The 23,986-nt window shown below is 35.7% G+C and overlaps 1 protein-coding gene across 1 annotated transcript in view; it reads right to left on the minus strand.

Moving 5' to 3' along the window:
- The window catches only part of LOC145672839 (uncharacterized), a 35,517-nt gene extending 12,890 nt beyond the window's left edge, over positions 1–22,627 (minus strand). The window contains exons 1-2 of the mRNA XM_081741989.1: positions 22,086–22,627; positions 3,107–3,392 (exon numbers count right to left, since the gene is read on the minus strand). Of these exons, the coding sequence (XP_081598115.1) occupies positions 3,130–3,392; positions 22,086–22,515 (693 nt within the window). The 5' untranslated portion in view covers positions 22,516–22,627 and the 3' untranslated portion in view covers positions 3,107–3,129. The remainder of the gene's footprint in view (positions 1–3,106; positions 3,393–22,085) is intronic.
- Positions 22,628–23,986: the final 1,359 nt, after the last annotated feature.

A 23,986-nucleotide genomic window follows, 5' to 3' on the forward strand; every position in this document is an offset into this window, starting at 1 on the left:
TTTCTAATTTTAGACGAACCATAGTTGACAAAAACAAAAGATCGTCATCAGATATAGAATTTTCAATAAAACCAGTGCGTAGCTATCTATCTACAGAAATATGTAACGAAAAAACGTTTTATTCCAATTAAGAAATAAAAAAACGATACATGTCTAATTTAACGTTCCGCTAATAGTTATTCCTGTAAAACTTATTATAATAATAAAAATGTTATTCCCTCTTAGTCAGAAAATATACAAAAGTACGTTTCTAATACAAGAAAAATGTTTAAAACGATATTTGCAACACATTATGTTCGTGCGGTCCTTTTGACCGCGCGCGACTACTCGCGTTACTTTTTCAGTGCGACTTCTCGAGGGTTAAGATTGGAAGCCATCATGTTGGTTCATGTCATCATGTTGAGAACGTCTCCTTAGACCAGACGTTGGAATAATGCAAGGTGTAAATCATTAGACATGTTGGGCAACTTATAACAAAATAAGTGATCAATCCCTGGAGACGTGTTGGACAATTCATTGAAGAGCATTGAAGTATACATTACAATGTCCTATATTAGGGATGTGATAATCTGAGGGTTTCTTTCTTATTTGTACAAACGCGAAAACAATTGAATTCGACCGAATAGTGTGCAGAGTCAGAGATAGAAGAAAAGTTTCACCCAATATGTGGTCTATTTGTGAAGGGTTAGTCTTCAGTGCCACATTTATAGGTAGAGCAGACACACTAGTAGTAGAACAGTTCATATTTATGGAGCGAACTCAACGGTAAATAGTGGTTGCACAAATTCGACTACTGAATGACGTTACGCAATCTTTCTAACTTTCACACTTTCCAGATTTAATGAGATATCTAGAATAGGCACGATGAATTCAAACTTGTTTAAGATTATTAACACTTAGATCTTGATTAGAAGTGACAAGAGTACACCGACAAGCCAGAATAGGTTCATAGATTTACGCAGACCACCATAGAACTTGCCATAGTGGACCATTGTCTCCGCACTGTGGTATGCGATTATGGGCAACGTCGATGACAGTCTGCTCAAATAAATATATAGCAGCACATATGGGCAAGCTATCAGTATGATGAAACTCACCGAGCTTTCTAAAGACTGAAAAATCATCATCAAAACTGGCAGTGATCATTTTGAGTTGATACGTCAAATATGATATGAATATGAGGATAGATAAACCCTCTGTAGTCACTGGAAAATGATCACTGCCATATAGATCTGGATGTTCTTTCCATATGAAGAAACCCACAAGGGAAACACTACAGAAAAAGAGGTCAATGCACGAGTAGGTACCGCATCCAACAGAAAAATGAAAGCGGCTGCCGTTATTAAGAGTAAGCATCTTGCTCTCATGAAGGAATTCCGTTATCTGGCTGTCACAATCAGTTTGGATGGATCTTCATAAGATGTGGTATGGATTCGAATCTCCAACAATCAACTTGTGGTTTTAGTTGATTCTAAAGCTGTATCAGATTTGCTGCTGGAAAGCCTGAGTATGAGGAATGTATAGTGATCGGTCGAGGAAACAAAGCTCGCATTACAAGTGCTTGCAAATGAGATTTTCTATTAATACATCGAGAATAAAAGTCGCTGAGTACAATGAAGATCCGTCCCCAGCAGTGTGAGCATCAAGGAGCTTATGACACCTGTGAATCGAGTTACGTGATAAAACCGATGACTGTTGAAAATTTATTTTCATGTAAATGAAAATAGTTCTTCAGAATTGCTACAGAACTAAAAATTCCACGTAGAAGCGCTAAAGTTAGCAAGATTAACATAAAATATGAACTCTCCCCCGTGAGCTAATTAGAGTCTTCAAATCGCCAAACAATTTTCTTTTGCACCATATCCTATTTTACTGAATCGATGGGGTCTTGGAAGCTGGTACATATTTTGGTTTCCTCTGAGAGACGATAGGGTCATTCAGTCAACGCCGAATATCGTAACTTAAATTGTTGCCAGAAATATATTGTCAATGACCATACGGTGGCATTATCTTGAGATCAATGTTAGAAACACGAGACATAGTTTAATCTAAGTAGCTTTTCACTTTATTCTTCAGTGATCGTTTCTACAAACAATGTACCAAATCTTGGTTTTCTAATATTTTTAATCTGTCTGGAACTACATGTTTGTTGTTTGCAGAAAAGGGCAAGCTCTTAACCCCATTTGCAGCTTATAGCAGCTATATAGGGGTTCGATAAAAAGTCTAAAACGTTTGCAAAAGTGTAAAAATCATACCTAGTATGGTGTGGGGTCTCCTTTTGCGTCCAAAACAGCTTTGGTCCGACGTGGAATGGACGTATACAGTGCCAGAATCGTGCTGTGTAGAATTTTATATCATTGTTCCTCCAAAATATGCTCCATTCCCGAAAGGGATGCTGGTAGTCTGATGTCTGATGGTATGATGTCTGATAGTCTTCCCTACATTACATATATATACGTATGTTACATACGTCAGCTCTATGTTACATACGTCTATCTGTATTTGAGATTCTGACCGCCTATATGCAGTTCTTTCGTTCGTACGGAAAGTACATTTATTCGGAACACTCATACACAAACTACGTATAAAATATACTTTTTCAGTTATATATTTGCTGTACGATAATTCCGAAAGCTAGAGGATTTACAAATAAAGACCACAAGAGAAGAAAGAGGTAAGTCAAGAAATGATCGAAAATGACTTGGCAGTAGAATATTGTAGCCTGAAAGGTGTAGTTTGCATGGACTAAATCCCAAAGTAAGAAGAGAATTAGTCACTAAGAAATTTAATGCTAAAGATTTCGCCTACAGGGAAAGAAGATAAGTCAGTGGAAAACAGGGCAATTGCGTAAAATTATATATATATATATATATATATATATATATATATATATATATATATATATATATATATATATATAAAACTGACTTGCCTCGTTTTCTTTCAAATGTAACCTACGTTTTTACATACGCCACATACGTATTTCCTCTCAGTGTAGTTTCTTAACAATGTGTTTTATCTGTAGAATAAGAGTGATATTATCCTAATGGATTACATTACTTCTTTCTAATGTTACATTACTCACAGATTCTGCATACCCACTTACCTCTAACGTTTCCTCCTTTACGCTCACTCCATTTCCGATCGCTTGTGGCTGAAGCTAAGAATAGGAGGTAATGGCAAGTCGAAAGGGTCTTGGCGACGATTAGATACTCCCTCACTCGGTGGTCCATACTTCTTCAGAACCAATATAGATGACACGACGAGGGCTATCTTGGCGAGAATAAGAGCTTTGAATACCACAAATGCGAGTCCTTTCAAAATGTATTGGATGATTCCAGCCTTCACAATCAATGATAACATAAAATGCGAGTTGCCTTTCTTCTTTCCTCCTGAAATAGGATAATATCAACTCATTATATTCAGACACTTCTATGTTTCTATAAATAGATAAATTTAATTATTTTAAAGGTTCTGTTGAATCTATTAAATGGTTCATTAGTTGAAGTGGAGTGTGGTGTACTTTTCAGCAGCGAGCTTATTTGAGACATAGACCTACAACTTAACGTGGGATCCAAACAAATGGTCTAACCCAAGTCTTCCGTACCAAAGGCTCGTATGCTAACAATATAGCCAAAATGATAGAAAGAGAATTATGAAAAACACATATACAATAATTAACAAGCCTAGTAAGTGAAAAAAAAGTACAGTGTTTTCCACATAAAACTGGTACGCCTCACGTACTGGTTAATAATCTCTAGTTAAATTGTTTGTGGAGTGACAACACTGTCTCGAAAGTTGGCTACACTGCATTTTATCGGAAAATTGAGAGCAACAGTGTGTTCGTGCGTCAGTTGTGAGAAGCTCCTATTGTTGAGTTGTTGCAATTTTGTTATGTGTTCAATCAGTGCTTGTGGTAACAAGGAACATTTGTAACAGAAATGGGTCAGTTTGCATTAGAACAGCGAATTGACATCATGGAATTTTACATAAAGACAGGCTCTATCAAGGAATGTAAAGAAATGTTTACATTACTAGAGATATTAACAATATCACGCCTGCAAAAACACAGTTTTTTGCTAGTTATGTCATCAAACGAGGTCAGCGACGCATGGACGCCTATGGCCACCACTTCCAGCATCTCTTATAAGTAGATAAACGTTTAACGTTATTATTATCTATTCATCATTCATTCTTGCTGTTAAAGTGTTGCTTGAATCTCATGCTTGAGGAGTACTGGTTTTATGTGGAATAACCTGTATATACTAATTACAATTTAAGATATTATAAACAAGATTTACATTTTATAGCTTATAACATTACTTTAGATTGTAATGAATGAAAAATATAAAATTTTTATGAACTGAGCCAGAACGAGGAATCTTAACATTTCTGGAAAGAGATAAATAAATTCAGAGCCAAAACTCCACTGATATAACAAATAGTCTAGAATTATATATAGTGCTCTTGAAGCTGTCGTACTTAGTATTTTAGTACATATAATTAAAAAGAATATTCCTAGAGGAAAATATCTCAATAAAAAATAACGTTAACAACAATTTCCAATTTATCCCAGAGTTGGAGCACAGTTTAATTCTCATCCCTTTATATGTTAAATGATACATGTTTTAGATGTCGATTTAAATCGGGTGAGAAAGTATAGATTGGCCCCCTTCCCCTTTAAGACACAAATTTTCAAAACCGCTGAGACAGGCAAGCCCTTTCTCTTAATGAGGAGTTTAGCCTATATACCGAGTTTTATTTTTCTTGACGGGGTTATATAGTACGTATTTTGGCATAAAGTTTGAACCATTAGAGTACGCCTGTTCATCAAAGTAACATGATAGAGCTACGGTCGAGATAGGCACTATATTGCAAAATTCATTTCAAATTGTTTAACCGTTTCCTTCGATGTGATCACAAACAACACGAAAATTCGATTTCAAAATGAAGAAAGAAATTATAGAAAATACCCCTTTGCCTCCTTAGAACGGAAATTTTAAATACGCCGGGACAAGTCACTCTTGTGAGAAATTTTACTCTAGGCATAATCTTTTTAACCCATCTACTACCACGAATACGCCATTTAATCAAAGTAACACGATGGAAACCTAGGTCAAAGTACGCACTATCATGTTACTTTGATGTATTTCAAACTGTTCAACGGATTCCCCGCGGTCGCATTTTGCGTGATATTTTCGAAAACATAGTTCCGAGCCGAACTCATCCAATCGGGATCGAACTTAGCATGGTGTTAGATGTTGATCTGGTATATGAATGTGAGAAATACCATGTTGTCTGGGTTTTCTGATCCCAGATATTGGTGGTCAAATTTTGCGTTGTATAATATTTTCGAAAGCAAAATGTTATGCATTAAACTCATCGATTGGAGTTAAACTTGGTATGGTGGTAGACTTTAATATACTATACAAGCGTCTGAAACACTGTTTTGTGAAGGTTTGTTTCCGAGTTAGAGGCAGACAAAGTTTGAGTCACATTTAGAAAGAAAATCAACCGAATTCATCCGCTAAAAATAAAATATGCCATGGTGGTAGCTTTTGACCTGCTAGACAAGAGTATAAAATATTTTATGCAGACGGTTTACCCCTGACCTATGCACAAAGCTCTAAATCAATACATTATTCATAATAAAGATATAATAAATACTCATTAAATAGTAATTAAATGTCTGTCATGGTCAGAAAGATTCGAGTGAAGAACTATTGTTTTACGACTATAGTGTTATGATATAGTGTAGTTTAGGAGTAAGTTTGTAACCACCAGAAAATTAAGAGAACTTCACCAGATCAAAGAACACATTAAGAACTCAGTTTCATTCAAGAGCCCTATTTGTTGCAACAGAAAAGGTTCATGATAGTAGGCGTGTATGTAGCGGTAACAGTTCTGTAATTAATGGACATCAACAAATAAAAAACGACTAATAAGCAAGTAACGAAAATGAGTGCAGACTATTAATTTTCAAGAATAATTACAACAGTTTTATTTTCGAGTGTTTTTTCTTAAATATTTGCAATATTGAAATGTCTCATCTTACATTTTTCATGCATTCAAAAATAAAAACGGTTCCATTACCACCAAAATTAACGTAATACCAATTCTGATTTTGTTCTTTTTACCATTTTTTCCGGAAAGAAATTAGAAAAACAGTTTTTTTTTTTATTTTACAAACAGGCTCAACATTTCCGGAAATTTTACAACGCTATATAAAATAGACGACCTTGATGGAATCTTTGATGTATTGATAAAAAATGAACATTACTCTTCTACTTAAAAACGGAACTTACGAAAACGTTGCGATACCTGTCCGTTCTTCTTAATAAGGAGTTTATACATCAAGGTTAACCTTAACATCATGAGGATATTGTGAGATGCTCTACTTTTGATACACATTAAACCCCCTTTCCTCCTAACGACACACATTTTAATAAAAGTGAAATGATACGAACTTTAGTCCAAGATACATATTATCTGTCACAAAAAAAAAAATGTTTTTTTTTCTTGTTTCCAGGATAGTATATTTTGCCCCTTGTAGTAATGGAAGGTATGGGAAACTCAGTTTTAGTAAGCATTTGATCGACCTTATTAAAACTTTTAAAGTTTTGAATCTTAATAAATAAAACAAAATATATTACATTTGCAAATACAGTTTACGCAACACATAACACAATATTGTAAAAATTAAGGATACCAGAAAAAAATATTATATGTTAAGTTTCACAACGATAGAAATATAAAAATCACTTCAATCTTTAAATTTTATCGCACGAGTGCAGCACTTAACTATATTGGAACAGTGAGTATAATTCTTACCTACAAATTTGCTGGTTCATGCTCGAATGTTAACGAAGTACACTTGTCCCTTTTCGTGGAAGGAATGGCCATAAAATATATTACAGTTTTAGATCTAGTTTCATCCTATTAAATTGTTTCTTACTTTGCTGCTAATATAATAATATAATGCAACACACATAATTCTAGTTCGAAAGTAAGTTTTTTTAAAAAACATTTTCTTCCATTAATAAAGTATAGAAATAAGCTGCAATCCGAAACTAAATACACACATTATTTAAACAAACATAACGAGTCTTTGCCATTTGACTCAATCAGCATTTTTGTCTCTGTCCGTCTGCCTGTTTGTTTCACTATAATTCTTGTAAAAAAGAATCTTATTTGATTTTACTGAAACTTGCTATCTCTCCAATCTTTCAAACCAGTCCTTCCAAACTGTCCTTCTCCAATCTTTCAAAACAACCTTATTGTTTGATATTGCAAGGATATAAAATGAATAAGGGAGTAAACGAGCATGAAATCTCCCCAATATTGCAAATTTTTACATATGGATAACCATTTTCTGGTAAGAAATATGAAACATTTATTTGCTATTCAATAAAATGTAGTTCATACTTTGTTTCGGTATCTCAATCATCTAAAATGGTTGTGGTTCAAACCAGTCAAGGATAAGTTGGTAAAAAGGAGTAAATTACCCCAAATTTTGAAGTTTCATTAATGAAATAACAAAACAATTTGTTTGATAACTTTCACAAAAATGATTTTATTTTAATACTACATGTCCTATCCTTTCTTCAAGGATTTCAAAAATCACCCCCGTAATGGAGTTAAAGTCTATCGAGAATTTAAGGCTAAATCCCAATGCATAAATAAATATGGTTCACAATACATGTTGTCAAATTTTTTTCCTTCTTAACAACAGAACACCTACCTTCTTTGGGGTTGTCAATGATTCTTCCTGGATGCAATCAAATTCGTAAAGAATAATGGACTCATTAAAAAAATATGTCCTACGATAACGTTCGTAAACGAGTTTTATTTTTTTTTATGGAATATATGATATATGTATCTGATGATTTCCAATTACCTCCAACGTTTGGATATAGAATCAGTTCAGGATGAGGGAATGAATTTAACTTCCTCACTACGATTTTAAAAATATAATTATCTTATGATAGTTTTCGTAAAAATAATCAAATTTTCATAATACATCTGAACTAGACGTGAATTCTACTGGAGATGGACGTCTAATGATTTGATATGAGAGATCGAGTCCTGCTGTCTTCCACTCCTGGATTTTGACCTAGTCCATTCTCTGGTCTCCCTACTCTGCACTACGGTTCAGCCACTTCCACAAAGTTCTAGGATCATATAAAAAATCTGGAGCAATATGGAATAACTATTTGCCATTAACAGCATGATCAACAATCACGACATTTTGAGCAGACCGTCAAATCTATGAGCCAAAGGTATTGAGACGTCCCGTTTCTTCTAATTCTGAGATAGCACATCTAAATGTCCCGTTTCTAAGCAAAAATCAAGAAAGTGTCACATAAGTGTTTTTTAAAATATATATGATAAGGATAATTCTGCGTTCTTTCGTTAAAATTATTATATATAGTGTTACTTCTCGTACCAACACTCATTGGGAATTTTCAGGACATGAAACTGATCCCATTGATCTGATTTTGGTGCACATTGTTCCGGGTTCGATCCCTCGGGAAAGCACAGTCGTTCACTTTCCTTAATCGCCAGTCCTTTTTGCCTAAAAAGCATAATCATGGAAAATTAATTTAAATAGTTTAATTTTAGTCTTTTAGGCCATGACTGAAACTTCTCGATGCTCTCGACTGCTTTTAACTTACGAGTGTGTTTCTTGTGTATTTTATAATTTGAAAATATTGTTGGTATCCAATGCAATATTAGAATCACAGGTTGCAGATCGCCCCTATTCACATGCGCCCTGTTTTTGTAGGTTTAAAATTCCGGACACCTTAAAGACTCTCTATGTCAAGGTGTCTTTGTTGATACCAATTAATCCACGAACGAAATGCTAGTATCAAAAGATCGTACATCTAGGTTTCTAATATAGATTGAAACATCCTTTTATATACAGTATTCTCAGTCATGAAATATAATAAATAATTCCTTTTAACATATTGACTGTTTACATCTTTAGAAGCCAGACAGAAACTAGTTGAAATTCTCGTTCTTCCTAAGAGAAGAAGCAAGTTTTGGAAATATTATTTGTAGAAAAAAATGCATTTCCTCCAATAGGATGCGCATTTCTATCAAACCGAAATAATAAAAGCTTAAGTCAACCCAAGCGTTATGTTCGAGATTGATTTTAAACCGTTAAATGTTTCCTCGCTTTGGCCATTTCGTGACTACCAAATAGGAAATTCAGGTATAATTGCCCCTTTCCGCCCTAAGAGGTGGAATTTTCGAAATCAATGTAGTACGTACCATACATTCTAATAATGAGTTTATATCCCGAGTTTCATCTTCCTATGATGAAAGATTCGCGAGATACTTTATTATTTGGTTTACATAGTTATTCTTCTCTCCCTGCTCAATGTTGTCAATATCGGCCATATTGCAAAAGAGCCTGGAGAAAAATTGTTCATCATTTGATAAAATAACCTGCCGTGATATGGTTCCTAGCACAATAAATATGATTTGGTGGTTAACAGTATTGTCCGAGTTTCAAAGATACAGTATGGCTGCATTCAGGTAATGAAAAACATGGTCGAATAGTACATGGTAACAGATGTCTATGATTACAACCCATATATTCAGGAATAGGTGGCTGACATGCAAAATTAATGCTTGCATAACCAGGAACATAAAAGTATGTGTGTCATCAGCAATGACTTGGTACACACTACCACTGCTGTGTACACATTCCAGAAGAAAGTCCTAACTAACTAACTAACTAACTAACTCTATGGCCTATGGAACCCGGAGGTTCAGTGCCGCGTTCACAAAAGCTCTCCACTGACTTCTATCCTTAGCTAATTGCATCCAGTTTCTACTTTGTATTCCTATCTCTGCGAGATCCATCTTAATATTGTCCTCCCATCTGCGCCTAGGTCTTCCTAATGGTCGTTTTCCTATGGGTCTACCATTCAAGACTTTAAAAGCGTTTCTACTTTCTTCCATTCTAGCTACATGACCTGCCCACCTAAGCCTCCTAGACTTGACGACCCTAACAATGTTGGGTAAACCGTATAAACTATGTAGTTCCTCGTTATGAAGCTTCCGCCATTCCCCATTCTCGTTCCTCTTGGGTCCGAATATTCTTCTCAGGATCCTGTTCTCAAATACTTTCAGTCCATGTTCTTCCCTCAGAGTAAGCGACCATGTTTCACAACCATACAGAACAACAGGCATGATTATCGTTTTATATATTTTAAGCTTCAAATTCCTCGACAGAATTCGCGACGACAAGAGATTTTGAACCGAATAGTAACACGAATTCCCTGCTTTTAGTCGACATTTAATTTCTTCGTGAATATGATTTTCGTCTGTTAATATTGATCCTAAATATTTGAAAGTATCCACTTTATCAAAAGTATTATTTAATATTTTAACGCCTCCACAATTTGCCGTATTACGGTCCCGACGCACTTCCATGTATTTAGTTTTCTCTGCATTTACTTCTAAACCCATGTCCCTGCAAGCGTTTAATAAGATCTCTGCATTTATTTCTACTGTTCTCCTATCATCCCCTATTAAATTTACATCATCAGCATATGCCATAACCTGGTGAATGCCGTTCAACTCTAGGCCCTGGTTGCTATCTTTGATTTTCCTTATGGCGTATTCCAGCACAAAGTTAAATAATAATGGCGACAACGCATCTCCTTGTTTCAGGCCATTTTCGACGTGGAAGCTCGTGGACAAAAATTTTCCTACCCGGACTTTACTTTGGGATTCACTTAAACATATCTTAATTAATCTAATTAGCTTTCTCGGTATTCCAAGTTCTGTAAGAACGTTGTATAATGTTTCTCTCCTAACGGAGTCGTAAGCCTTTCTAAAATCAATAAATAGTTGATGTACCGGGGTATTGTATTCCCACTTCTTTTCGAGTATTTGGCGAATGGTAAATATTTGGTCGATAGTTGATCGATTTCGTCTAAATCCGCACTGATAATCTCCAATAATTTCATCTGCGTATGGAGTCAATCTTGCTAACAGAATATTTGAAAGGATTTTATAGGATGTTGACAGAAGAGAAATGCCTCGATAATTATTACAGTCAGTTTTGTCGCCTTTCTTGTGAATTGGAACAATGATTGATTCTTTCCACTCTTGTGGCAATTCTTCCTTGTTCCAGATAAGGAGAATGAGTTTGTGTATCTTGTTCCACAATTTTTCGCCTCCAGCTAAAATTAACTCAGCCGGAATTTCATCTACACCCGGAGATTTGTGTTTCTTCAATTTCTTTATAGCGGCTTCCACTTCTATTCGATTGGGTTCTGGAATATACGGTTCTGCGGTGTGTATCTCCTTTTCTCCACGCACATTAGTTTTTGGCTGCGTGTTCAGCAAATCGTCAAAGAAATCTTTCCATCTATTTAAGAGGCTATCCGTATCGGTGAGAACTGTTCCGTCAGATTTCTTTAATATATAAGCACGAGGTTGATAGCCTTTCTTAAATTCGCTGATCCCCTTATACATGTCCCGAATATTTTTATTTTTACTATTATCTTCAAGTTCCTTAATTTTAGCTTTCAAAAAATCCCGTTTCTTTGTTCTAAAAGTTTTGGAAGTTTCCCGCCTGGTATCTGCGAAATTTTGTGTAGTTGTTTCATTCGGATTTTGTAGCCACCGTAATTTTGCCTGTTTTCTCTTCTCTGCTAGTTTAATGCATTCTTGGTCGAACCATGGTTTGTTCCTACGTATTTCCGCGTGTCCCAATTTTTCTATTGCTGAACTTTTAATGCTATCTCTAATTTCAATCCAAGTATCCTCAACACTAGTGCACTCCGAGTCTTCTAAAACCGCGAATCTATTCGAAACTTCAATCTGGTATTCCTCTCTTACCTGGCTCTCTTCTAATTTCTTTAAATTAAATCTCTCCGTTTTCGGACATTGAATATTACCTTTATTCAACGATAATCTCTCCCGTATTATCGCTACTACCAGGTAGTGATCAGTGTCACAATCAGCCCCTCTAAACGACCGGACGTCAATTATGCTAGATTGTCTTCTTCTATCTACTAAAACGTGATCAATTTGATTATGTGTTTTTCCGTCTGGTGATGTCCAAGTGTATTTATGAACGTCGCGATGTGGGAATTTTGTACTCTTCACGATTAGGTTTTTGGATGTTGCAAAGTTCACGAGTCTAACACCGTTGTCATTACTTTCCTTATGCAAACTTTCGTTCCCTATAATCGGTTTGAAAATATCCTCTCGTCCTACCTTCGCATTGAAATCCCCTAATAGAATCTTCATATGGTATCGCGGGAGTTGGTCAAATATCCGTTCCACTTCTTCGTAAAAACTATCTTTTATATCGTCACCCTTATCTTCAGTTGGAGCATGTACATTTAAAACAATAATATCACACCACCGTCCCTTAAGAGTAATGAAAGAAAGTCTGTCAGTAACAAATTCAACCCGTTTAATTGCTGGTAATATTCGTTTGTGAACGAAAAACCCTGTTCCTAACTGGTGATTTTTATTTCCTTCCCCGTAAAAAAACGTAAAATTTCCGGAATTCTCAGATCCATTTCCTTCCCACCTAACTTCCTGAACTCCTACTACGTCCATCCTGTATTTCTCTAACTCACTCGTTACAGATTTTAACGCGCCTGCCCTATAAAGACTTCTAATATTCCATGTTCCAAATCTCATGTCCATTTTCTTTTGCTGATGTCGTGCCAAGTTATCAGTCCTTGTCCGAGGCTTTTGTGAATGTTTCTGAACAAGTACCTTTTTTTACAGGATGAGGGTGTTAGCCTTACCCAAACCCCCAAGCTGGAGGACCACTCCTAGTCGTCTGTCCGCGACTGCTTATTCAGTATATTCGCAGCTAACCTCTATATCTAGAGGCCTTCTCCTCGATCCGCAACCTGAGGACGCGCCATGCCGTGGTGACAGGAACCCACGTTAAGAAGAAAGTCCTACAACTTTTAAAACAGCGTCTATCACACATAGAGAAAATTGAGTACTTCACAGATGGCGCCGCTGGCTAATATAAGAACAAGAAATTCATCAACCTACTGCACCATAGTGGAAACTTCAACCTGGAGGCAGAATGGCACTTCTTCGCTACTGCACATGGGAAGGGGCCATGTGATGGTGTCGGTGGAACTGAGAAGAAGCATATGGCTAAGGCATCATTACAACAAGGGATGATCCCATTCAGACAACTCAGGAGATATTCTAATTTGTGTGAAGAACATCCGTAGCATACAGTTCATTTATGTGTCAATATGGAGATAAAGGAAGAAGAGTTACATCTTCAGAACAGTTATGCTTCCGTTGTGGCAGTGAAGAACGCTAGACAACACCACTATTTCATTCCGACAGCCGGTAACCAGTTACGGATCCAACGTGTTTCCAACAGAAGGGAGTTCACAGTTGTCCAGGTATCCAAACGTTCCTAGATTGGCGTAACGGTCACAAAACATTTGAAGGTTGGTGGTTATGTGGCCTGTATTTAGAACTTCAAATGGTGGCTGCGTGTCATTCAGAAGCATTTAGAGGAACACTCAGATTACAATATATCAAGTTCTTTCATCCCTTCGGTACAGCAACCACATTCCCTCTATCCAACATGACTGTGTTTCGGTTTCTGAATCCCAAATCCTCACAATTTTGTCACAATTGCTACAGACAAGATTCGCAATATCTGACCTCTGTACTGCACTCACACAATAGTTGCACGACTTCTGCAAAGATTATTTGTACGACATTCACGTGTGTTGCATTTAGTCGCGAAATTATCATTTGTGTTGTTTTCTGATAACTCGGACAATACTGTGAACTACCAAGTCATATTTGTTGTGCAAGGAGACACATCACGGTACGTTATTTTCCCACATGCTGGCCGATATTTACAACATTGAGTTTCAATAACATCCATACGCAGAATGGGGCAACATACCACCAGCACAAATATACATCAATGTTTCAAGGAAGGTCCAAGGTTGTCAGTCACGCAATAAAGGTTAGTGGTTCTTTCCATTTCTACTCCACAAAGATGACCAAATTTGGGTCACTTTTGAGTGAATGACTTTTACCTTTGACCCGCCATTGTGATGGCAACATCGGTGATATTAGTTTCTTGCTTTTTTGAATGTTCGTCTGTATTACTATGTGTACTGTGACAAAGTTTCATGTTCCTCACATTCACCAAATTGTAATTACAAATATTTTAATATATGCATCTTTGCAGCATTTTTCACTAGTTCAGTGCCCTCTATTTTCGAAATGATGACCACCAGCAGCTGCCACTTTGCATTTGAACACCTACCTCTCTTGATACCTCGTAACGTACCAAAACACGAGCAGGCGGCGCAACTATGCCATGTGCTGATTTCGCTTGGAATGCACCTGAAATAAACGTTAAGCTAGCAGCCATCATCATATCTCTCGAAACTTCCTTTTTCTGGATTGCCACTATAGACTTTCTTCATCCTGCCAGTGTCGTGGTATACTTTCCTTTGTCTTTATTTACGCTTGCTTGTTTCATCCCGTATTGATTTTTTTCTCCTTGAGTTGTGACGATCCCACGTATGACAAGTATATTTACCAGAGTGCCTTTTTTGTATTTCACCATCAAGAAACCGAAACATCGATTTTGAGATGATATATGTTTCCACTGTCCCGTTAATAGTGTTGACTCCCGAATTCCATATTCAGGCCTGGTATGTGGTCGTATTCTGCAATACGCCAAGAATTGCAACTTCACGTTACTTTTAGTTTAGACAGAGAGCACTTCTGATAAAGCTGACGTCTAATTTTGGAATGTTTTATGGTATGTCAGCATTATCCCCATGTCACTCCTTTCTCCTCCATTTCCATACGTTACAACTCAAGCAGTATAAAACTGAATTCTCTTCGACAGAGTGGTTTAACTTGGATTTTGAGAGACTTCGTTTCGGGAAGACGATACGAGTTCTTTTTTACTCATAATACTAGATCATGTGTGGAATTGGGATTCAGATTTATATTCATATGTTAAGTGGATAAGAGAAAGACAATTAGAGGTACTAGTTGCAATTTTGCTAAACCTCATATACCTGCAAAGTTACTGCCAACTTTGTAAATGGAAATACGTTGACATTTATTTGTCGGCTATAAGACGAACTCTGAGTATTTAATTCCCTAAATTTTGGTTTGTTACGATTTATTATGTCTAGCTTTACAGCTTGTTGTAGACGCTCCCATTCTCTTAGATTAATTAACGTGAAATGTTCAGCTCTACTGGTGTCTGCTGCTTTACCTCATTCTTGGTATTTCGCGTCACACATGTTAATGAATGTAACATGATAATTAAACACTCGCCTAGGGTTAAATTAGCCAACTACTAGATATGCTATGTTAAAATACATTATTTCAAACAGTTCATTCGTTATGCTGTGATGACTAGACCTCGATGTCATTCTTAAATATTGATAAACAGTTACATGGATTCTTCTTTTCTCCCTTTAGAAGCAGAATTTCTAGAAACACTTGGACACATGCTGACTTGTTTTTAATTAGAAATTTATATCCAAAGTTTTACCGTTCTAAAGTGAGATGCATTTTGATGAAAATGGTCGGACAATTACCCAGTACGAGGTATATATTAACTATGTTTGAAAGGTGCTTTCAAAGGATTGAGCCATTTCTCGTTATGATAGACAAATCTTTCATTTGTAGATTCATGTGAATAGTATTGATGTTGTTCTATATGCATAAGTTATTTCTTGATATAAACATAGCTTATTTTTAATGTAGATTATATAACATTTTCCATGCTATCAACAGTCAAGCTGTGAATTTTGTATATGTTGAATGTAATCCATAAAACTGCTGGATGTTACTGAATGTAATATCTGGCGTATCAATTTAAGCTTGAATGCGACAACATTTTTCAGTTTCACTTCTCAATACATTTTCTTTACCTCTACAAGCTATTTTGTCAATAGTTTACAAAAAATTGGCATCAGACTAATTACTCCATGCCGTAAATGTCGCCAGCATCTAATGGTCCACTTGCTGGTAAATGTCTATCGTTGCTATAGCGACACATTGAAGGATTGCAGCTGGCGTGCCACTGGCGGCAGGATTTCGTCGAGTCGAAAGATATATCTAGAGTCGTGTGTTGAAGTTAAAACTACGTAGCAGCGAATATTTCATTTTGGTCTGCACTCCTTCGATTCGTCGCGGAGAATCGCGAAATGACCAACACGAACTATCGTCAGTCATGTACATGTCGTTATTATTATATATTTTTTTTTTTCTGACGAATTGTTCCTAAAGTGAGCTCCAGGTTTCAAGAGTAACCGCTGCCTCTACATCATGAAGTGGAAAATCTTGAGATGAGTGTGTATAATTGTATGAATTTAGATGACAACTGTCGCCGATCATTTGAAAGTGAATATGGAGGAACTATGAAATAAAGTAAATAGACGTGCATCATTTTCTTATAAAATTACATGGCGTACAGATTTTATCTGATCCCAAACGGTTATTGTAGAATATACACGGTTACAGAAGCACTTTGATTAACCAAATTAAAAATATCCTCAACGATTTATCCCTCTACAAACAACATTTTTTTTACCGCCTCTGTGGCCAAGTCGGAAGAGCACGTGCTTAGTAATCAAAAGGTTGGTGGGTCATTCCCACCCCGAAGTACTTTTATTTAACTTTTTTTAATGCTTGTACACTCACCTTAATGTAAAAAAAATATACATATAGGCGATTTAACATATGTTAGGGGAGTAATTTTGTTGTTCATTGAGGTTTCGTCGCCTCTCTCCTACAGGTGGGCCGCTGGTGGTATAATTTTCAAAACGGAAGTGGGGCCACCGCGGATTGTCGCTTCGGGGTCACCAATTTTTGGCGAGATGTCGCTAGTTGCCCATAGGTGGGGTACATGCATAGTCTTTAAAACTTTCTTCCATACGTTTCTTAGAGTCAAGCCCTCTAAACCGGATCGGCTTGTAAAGAGGATCAAGGTAAGAAAAGCGAGACGTGTGACCAATAGTTGGCACTTCTGTGTTCCCGTGTCTAGCCGTAACCAGGTGTTCAAGGTCATTTGAGTGAATACCTCCGTTGGAAGTATGTGTGCCATGTCGCCTGTCGCATAGAGAATCGGAAAAAAAGTTTCGACGTTTATTGTTAGAACAAAAGTTGCTTCCGAAAGAACGGTAGAAAAAAACGTAAGGTGTTGCGGTAAGTATTTTTAGCTCAAATTGAATCATATTTTTTGTTGTTCATTAAGATATCCATTGTGCAACAATTGATGAAATTTAATTATGCCTCGTCTTTCTCGATAGCTGCTCAGAGCTGAACGTTATGCGAAAAGTTATGTCTTGTAAACTGGATCTTGAATTGTCTTGTAAACAGGATCATTGATAGAAAGGTCCCATAAAATGGAGTATTAGATACCATTTGTTTCTCTTGTGAAACACAAATATTTTCATTTTTTTTAAAAAAAAATAATTTATTTGTTACAATTTTTATCAGTTGTATGGGTTTGTAATTAAATACGTCAGGACTTGGTGTTATCTTGTAGTAGAAAAACATCTTTGTCTTCCTAATAAAACGTGGATCAATTTTACTACACATAAAAACATTTTCGCACTACATGCTCAATAACAAATGAGTAACGTATTTAATTTCATATTCCCTCCTTCCTCCTATTGATAGTTCTTGGTACGGGCTAGGAAGATAACTGGTCAGAAGTTCACAGTGGCCGAGGAAGAATGTGTTGGTGCCCAAGAGGAAAATGCTTTGCTTCAGAAAAAAAAAAAACTTAAAAATGATCCAATGTAGCTCGTGTAACACGTTATTCCATGGTGAGCATGTTGGTGTTAGAGAAAAAAGACATTCCTTTGTGGACAGTGCTCTGTTTCAGAAACACTTAAGAAAAAATGATTGTAAATATTGGGAAATGATTTCATTATAGATTGAGTTACTTATTACGCTTACATTTGTTATTCATTTAGATTTTTCCGTTTATTTGTGCTGTTAGAAATGGGCTATGATCCACTTTGTTAGCAGGACATATGATCCACTTTAGAAGATACATTGCTTAATATCTAGTTTTCGTACATGTTCCATGTTTTGTTTATTTTATTTTATGTTTAATTAGAAACAAAGAAAACTTCTTTCTTCAATAAATGATATTTCTTTCTACTATATGAATGTGAAATTTCCTTATTTGTATTGTTTCCTCCCAAGTCGCAGCTTTTTCTCTTGAAAATGATCCAGTTTTGAGGACTTGACTATAGAGCTGCCCCAGATTTAGTTGAATATTTTCCTTAACACCTTTTCAGCACTGAAAATTGTTCATCTAATAATTTGCTATTAGCACCTAACTTAAAAGGTCTGATAATAAGGAAAATTAAATTGAACACACACAATATAATGTTTAGACTACCCATATTGCAAAAGTTTCTTCGCTACTAATGTCGTGCACTCTTATCTTTTAGTATATTATACCTTAGTACTGCAACTTGGGTCGCTTTGATCACGACTTTTCCGCGTCACGAGTCTGTATTTTGTTTTTCAAGCCCAGTCTCACTTGAACAAACCTTCTGACCCTGAGAAACCTAGCGACTCGGAAAGACCCTATGGCCCACAAGTAACCCAAAATATCCGTTCTACAACATTTTATAGAATTAATAATTTCCACTAAAGAAGCTCGAATATATTACGTGCCACATTCCTGGTGTAATATTTCTTAATCAAGGTATTATGTCTTGACAATTTCAAACATAATTTCATGTTTATTCGTCTTCCCATTCTACTGAAAAATAATACAGTAGCTTTGAATACAAGCTACGCAAAAAAGGTTTAACATATCACGGTTTTGTCTCAGCAGTTTCTCTTATATCCTAGATGATGACATGTAAGGGCTTGTTTGATTAAATTTTGATGATCGCTTATAAGAAAAACTTATAGTTTATATTTTACGTCCTTCTCGCTCATTTATAAGCTTATAGATCTTGTAGCTATCTTTCAGTGCAATGTCTTGAGAGATATAAACGTAGGCATCAAGAGAGAAATAAAATTGTAGGTTTAATTGAAAGAAAGTGGAGAGAGTAGAATCATGTTTTTAGGATAACACTTAAAAATGAAATGAAATGGTAAAATAGGTTAACGTCCACCATTATTCATTTTAGCCTAAAGGAAAGGAATGATTCTGAAAGTAAGCGGTAGTGACAGCAAAACTATAATGATTTTCCATCGAGAATCGCACCCAGAACTACATGCACCAAAGATGCACGTCCTAGCCACTACACTACCGGGAAGAGTTAGAGGTTAGCAGTGTCAAACAATTTCTCCATGTATATGACGATGTTTTTGTTTTCCTAGGTTTTCTTAAGTTAGAACGGGTCATGAAATTCATAACCAGTTTTGATACTTCATTATAATACCAAGGAAAATACAACAACTGACCAACGAATAACAACTGTTTGGAGTTTGATACTTTCTTTTCTAAAAACAGGCTTGAATTATCAACGGGAGCTCATGTGGTTCGGATCCCACATTAAGCTATAGTTCCACATCTCATATAGCTTCGCTGCTGAACAGGACGCTAAACTTAAATCAACTACAAGGGGACAGTGTTGCCACAGTCTTAGCTCTGGAGTGGGCTGAAAAATAGGACCAAATTGAAATAAAAAGGGCTGAATTCATTATTTTATACCAATGTAATACATGGCTTCATATCACGAAACTAAAAGAGATAAAGTTCTAAAACACCCCCCCCCCCTCCAAGAGTCAAAATCAAGAAAGTACTCTTTTTAAAAATTACTTTTTAGAAACACCCGAATAAGAGGACCCCTAACAACCGTGGAAGTAGATGAAACTTTTCTCGTATGTAGGGAGTACAACAGAGGCCGCGAATTAAAAGGGAAAACAGTTTCCATCTTTGGTATGTATTATAAGGAAACCAAATGCGCCTCTATTTCAAAGTGACCAGTAAACCAAAACGGTATTATGGTCATATATGAAAAAATATATAAAACGAGGAACAAGTCAATCATCTTCGAGTTCGTGTGTTAAAATATAAATGATTGCACCTTATTCTTGCTTATTTCACGACCGAAGAAGGATAATAATACTGACACTTTTGAAAATATGACAAGTATTTGCTAAATAGTGCTGAATTGGGTAGAATTGTACCAACTTTTTCACAAAAGGGGCTGAAAATGCCAGCGTGGTACCAACGGGCCGATGAAGGACAAAAAGGGCTGAATTTGGTACAATTGTACCAGGTGTGGCAACACTGCAAGGGGATGTTTTAGAAAATGCTCTGCAGACCATTTTCTTCATAATGAAGTTTCGTTCGTACCAAACAGAACAAATACCTATGAACAAAGATTCAGTAAAAGCTTCCAAAATATTCACAAATCTTTTTTTAAAAAGTTCGGTGCAGGGGGCTCTACCAAAAGTAGGTTTTAACAATCAAATCTATTTTAGGTATCATTCAGTTGATCAGTTACTCTATTATCTAACGAAACATTAACGTTACTTGTTCTTTCTGAAACATATGCAAAGCAAAAATAAGTTTTGACTCCACATCGACATGCAGCAAAAATGTAATTATTTATGTTAATTCATAAATAAATCGGAAAATAGGTGATGTTTAGTGTGCAACTTTCTGGATTTCTCGTCACTTTATAATCAGTTTCTAAAGACAAAATTATAGCAACGGGACGTTGAGCTTAAGTAAGTTTCTCAAAGCTTCAAGTTCTTAACATATTTCAGATTCTGTCGAGAATCGAATTCAATGCATATTTCAAGTTACAATATCACTTCATCTATTCAGGAAACTTATTTTTCAGCATACAAGGAAGAATATTTTTGCTAACTTTCATTGCCTTGCACTCCATTGCAGTTTATTTTAGTAAAAACTATTGCTTAATTTATGACAATTATTTACAATGTTTGTCGCATTATTTTCGACATATTTAAGTACAAAGTGCATTCATTTTTGAAAATTTATTTATGTAATGAAATATTGTCTCCCTCGTGGCTAGGTGATTAGAATGTGCGCCTTTGTCATGGGGGCCACGAATTCGATTCCTGACGGGGGTTCCGTTCCTACGTTAGTCTTAGGACCACGTTCCACATAGCTTCGGTCCTGCAAGGAACGCTAAGTTCTCAACCCTCACACTACTTAGGTACTTTTTGTAACGTAGACTACCAAGGAGGAGAGGGGCATTTTGGGCCCACCTGTTAAGATTAAATATATCTCTTAAAAGAAACAAATTAGAAACTCTCTCAAAAATCTACAGAGACTTCAGTAAACAGTACACACGATAACAATGACAGATATGTATTATGCTGCCATCTACGAGTGGCAATTCTAAATTCCAGTCATATCTCCCACCAACGGAGGGAAGAGAGTGCTTTGTGCCCGCCAACTTAAAATAGCAAATTTATGAGAGGCACTAACGCGAAACTCAAAATGAATAGTACACGGGATTAGAGTAGCTGCTAAATTCAGAAAAGGCGGGATACAGCTAGCTGTTTATTACACTGTCACCTAGGAGTGACACTACTAAATTTCAGTCACATCTCCTACAAACTGTGGCAGGGGGAAGGTACTTTGTGCTCACCAACTTAAAATAGCAAATTTTATGACACAGTAATGTTCAATTCGAACCACCGTAAGATATTCGCTTTAGCTACACATGTTGAGCAATAACTTATTTTCTTACAATTTTAAAGAAACGGTTAGAAAAGTAATTACAAAATATATACTGTACTGGGCGCAAAGTAACCCTGCGTTGGTAGGCCGAAGATTAACAAACCCAACAATTGTATACTTCTTAATTGCTTAATCCAAGCTTCGTAATAAATGAATCGATTTACGGGCTTCAAAGATTGAATTAAGACCTAAGAACTTTGATATAGACTGCCTGTGATTTGTCATTTTTATCATTATTTGTTTACTAATAAAATTCCAGAAAGAACTGAAACAGCGTGAAACCTATGCTTAATCTTTTCGGCTTTCAATGTTCCCAATATGATTCTTGAACTAATCAAGTAAAATTTAAAATTAAAAATAAAACATTGAAAATACTCACGTCCTTCAGTTATTGGTCGCGATAGAACACTTATGTCCCACAATGTGTGTTCCTTGTTCCTGTAAGCTACTTCGATACTTATGCCTGGAATAGGTTGTATTTTGAAAAATGGATTGCTTCTATAAGACAACGTTTCGAAGTTTTCACTGGAATCGTCGACGTGTGTTGTATTTTCATCTTTAGATGTATCAGATTCATTTATCAATTTCATGAGAAGAGTCTTGTTTGTTAAAGGTGAAACCTGGTGCAAAGAGACATTACCAGTGTCTGAACAATTGTCTGTGTCTGGTAAGCATTTCAGCGTGATGTTTTCAGAATTTTCTTCTTCTATAGGTGCAGTTTTGTTTGTTCCAACATTAGTGCATATTAAAGCTGTTACAATCACAAACACAACTAACATATGACAAGAAATTATATCAACCGAATTCATTACCAATTGCTCAATTTGTTCTGACTACACAAAACAAGTTTCTTGACCGAAAGAAGATTATCGTTAAACTGAGAAGTTATCGTGTATGAGAACACCTACAAACAATATTAAGTATTATTATAGCAGTTCTTGTGTGATATTACAGTAGCAAATAGCCATTGGGAGGTCAATCTTTTTGTTGGTTGCCCAAGCGTTCAGTTTCACCTTGACTTCAGCTGAACTTGATGACAGGGCACAGAATATAGACCATTTTAATGGAATGAAGCAATCACGCAAGCTAACTTTTCTTCCTGGTTCTTAATTAACTGGACTCTATTGTATTGACTGACCTAGTCCAGATTAGAGATGCTTTTGATAATTAACACTTATTTGTAACTGTACTTTGGCTACTTATAAATCATGGTAAATTATATGAAATATCTTTATTAGCAGCCATTTCTTCTTAACAGTAATTTCAAGAACACATTTTTATTTCGATTGTTTATCAGTGAGGTGTTAGTAAAATTGGAAAAGAAGTAGTTTATCTTAAAATCGCTTATCCATATATTAAAACGCTAGGTTTATATGTCCGTAGTTAATCCTTAAGTACTCACGCGGAGTGTACACAAACTCCCAAATAGGTAAATTTTGTGTTGCTAGCCAGAAGTTCTGATGAAAAAAATATAACAAAATGTCTTCAAACGAGTACAAAATATCTAATTGCAGTAAATACTTTTAAAAAATGTTTAAAATTATGCTACATTATCTTAATTATATAAAAAATGATTTTTTATTGTAAGAAAATAATATAAATTTAGGGGTCTATTGGACCCTCACGAAAGTAGCTGTCACAAAAAAAAAAACCGTCGCGAGTACTTACGGGTTAAGAAAAGTTTATATGTTTATGGACATTTATATGTTTGTGGCCATTATTTTGACAATGATATCTCTGAAACCACAAATCTAGAAAGATGGCCGTTTTCACTGATCGGTTGCAAAATTTCTGTAGATTGTTCAGTCTAATTAAATATTTTTTTCTAAAACAATAACTATTATTTCTTTATACATGTTTTAGGTGTACACTAGAAGTATTGAATTTTTTTTAAAAAAAGCACCATATCTTGTGCGTGGCTTTTCTCGGCTTCTCTCTCCCGTTTCCTCCCACTTTCTTTATTCCACCATTTCATTCATTTCTCATAATCACCGTCACCTTTAGCCTAACCGGCATAACCGTGGGACGTAAAACTCAAACATTTCATTTAATTTCATTTCAAATTATCATATCCTACGAGTTATACATTCCAATACACATTTCTATACTGGGTTTGTATATCTTTCGAGTGTTTGTTTCATGCCCAAATGATAATGAAAAACGAAGGATAACCTTCTCCTCTCCAGTCTAAGATGAATCTTTATTATTTTGAGTGTTTTGCCCAATGAACATCATATATCACTGGCATTATAATTAATTGTGTGCGTAATGTATTTGCTT

Source organism: Thermobia domestica, chromosome 16, assembly GCF_964235325.1.
Source record: "Thermobia domestica chromosome 16, izTheDome1.hap1.1, whole genome shotgun sequence".
NCBI classification, from domain to species: domain Eukaryota; kingdom Metazoa; phylum Arthropoda; class Insecta; order Zygentoma; family Lepismatidae; genus Thermobia; species Thermobia domestica.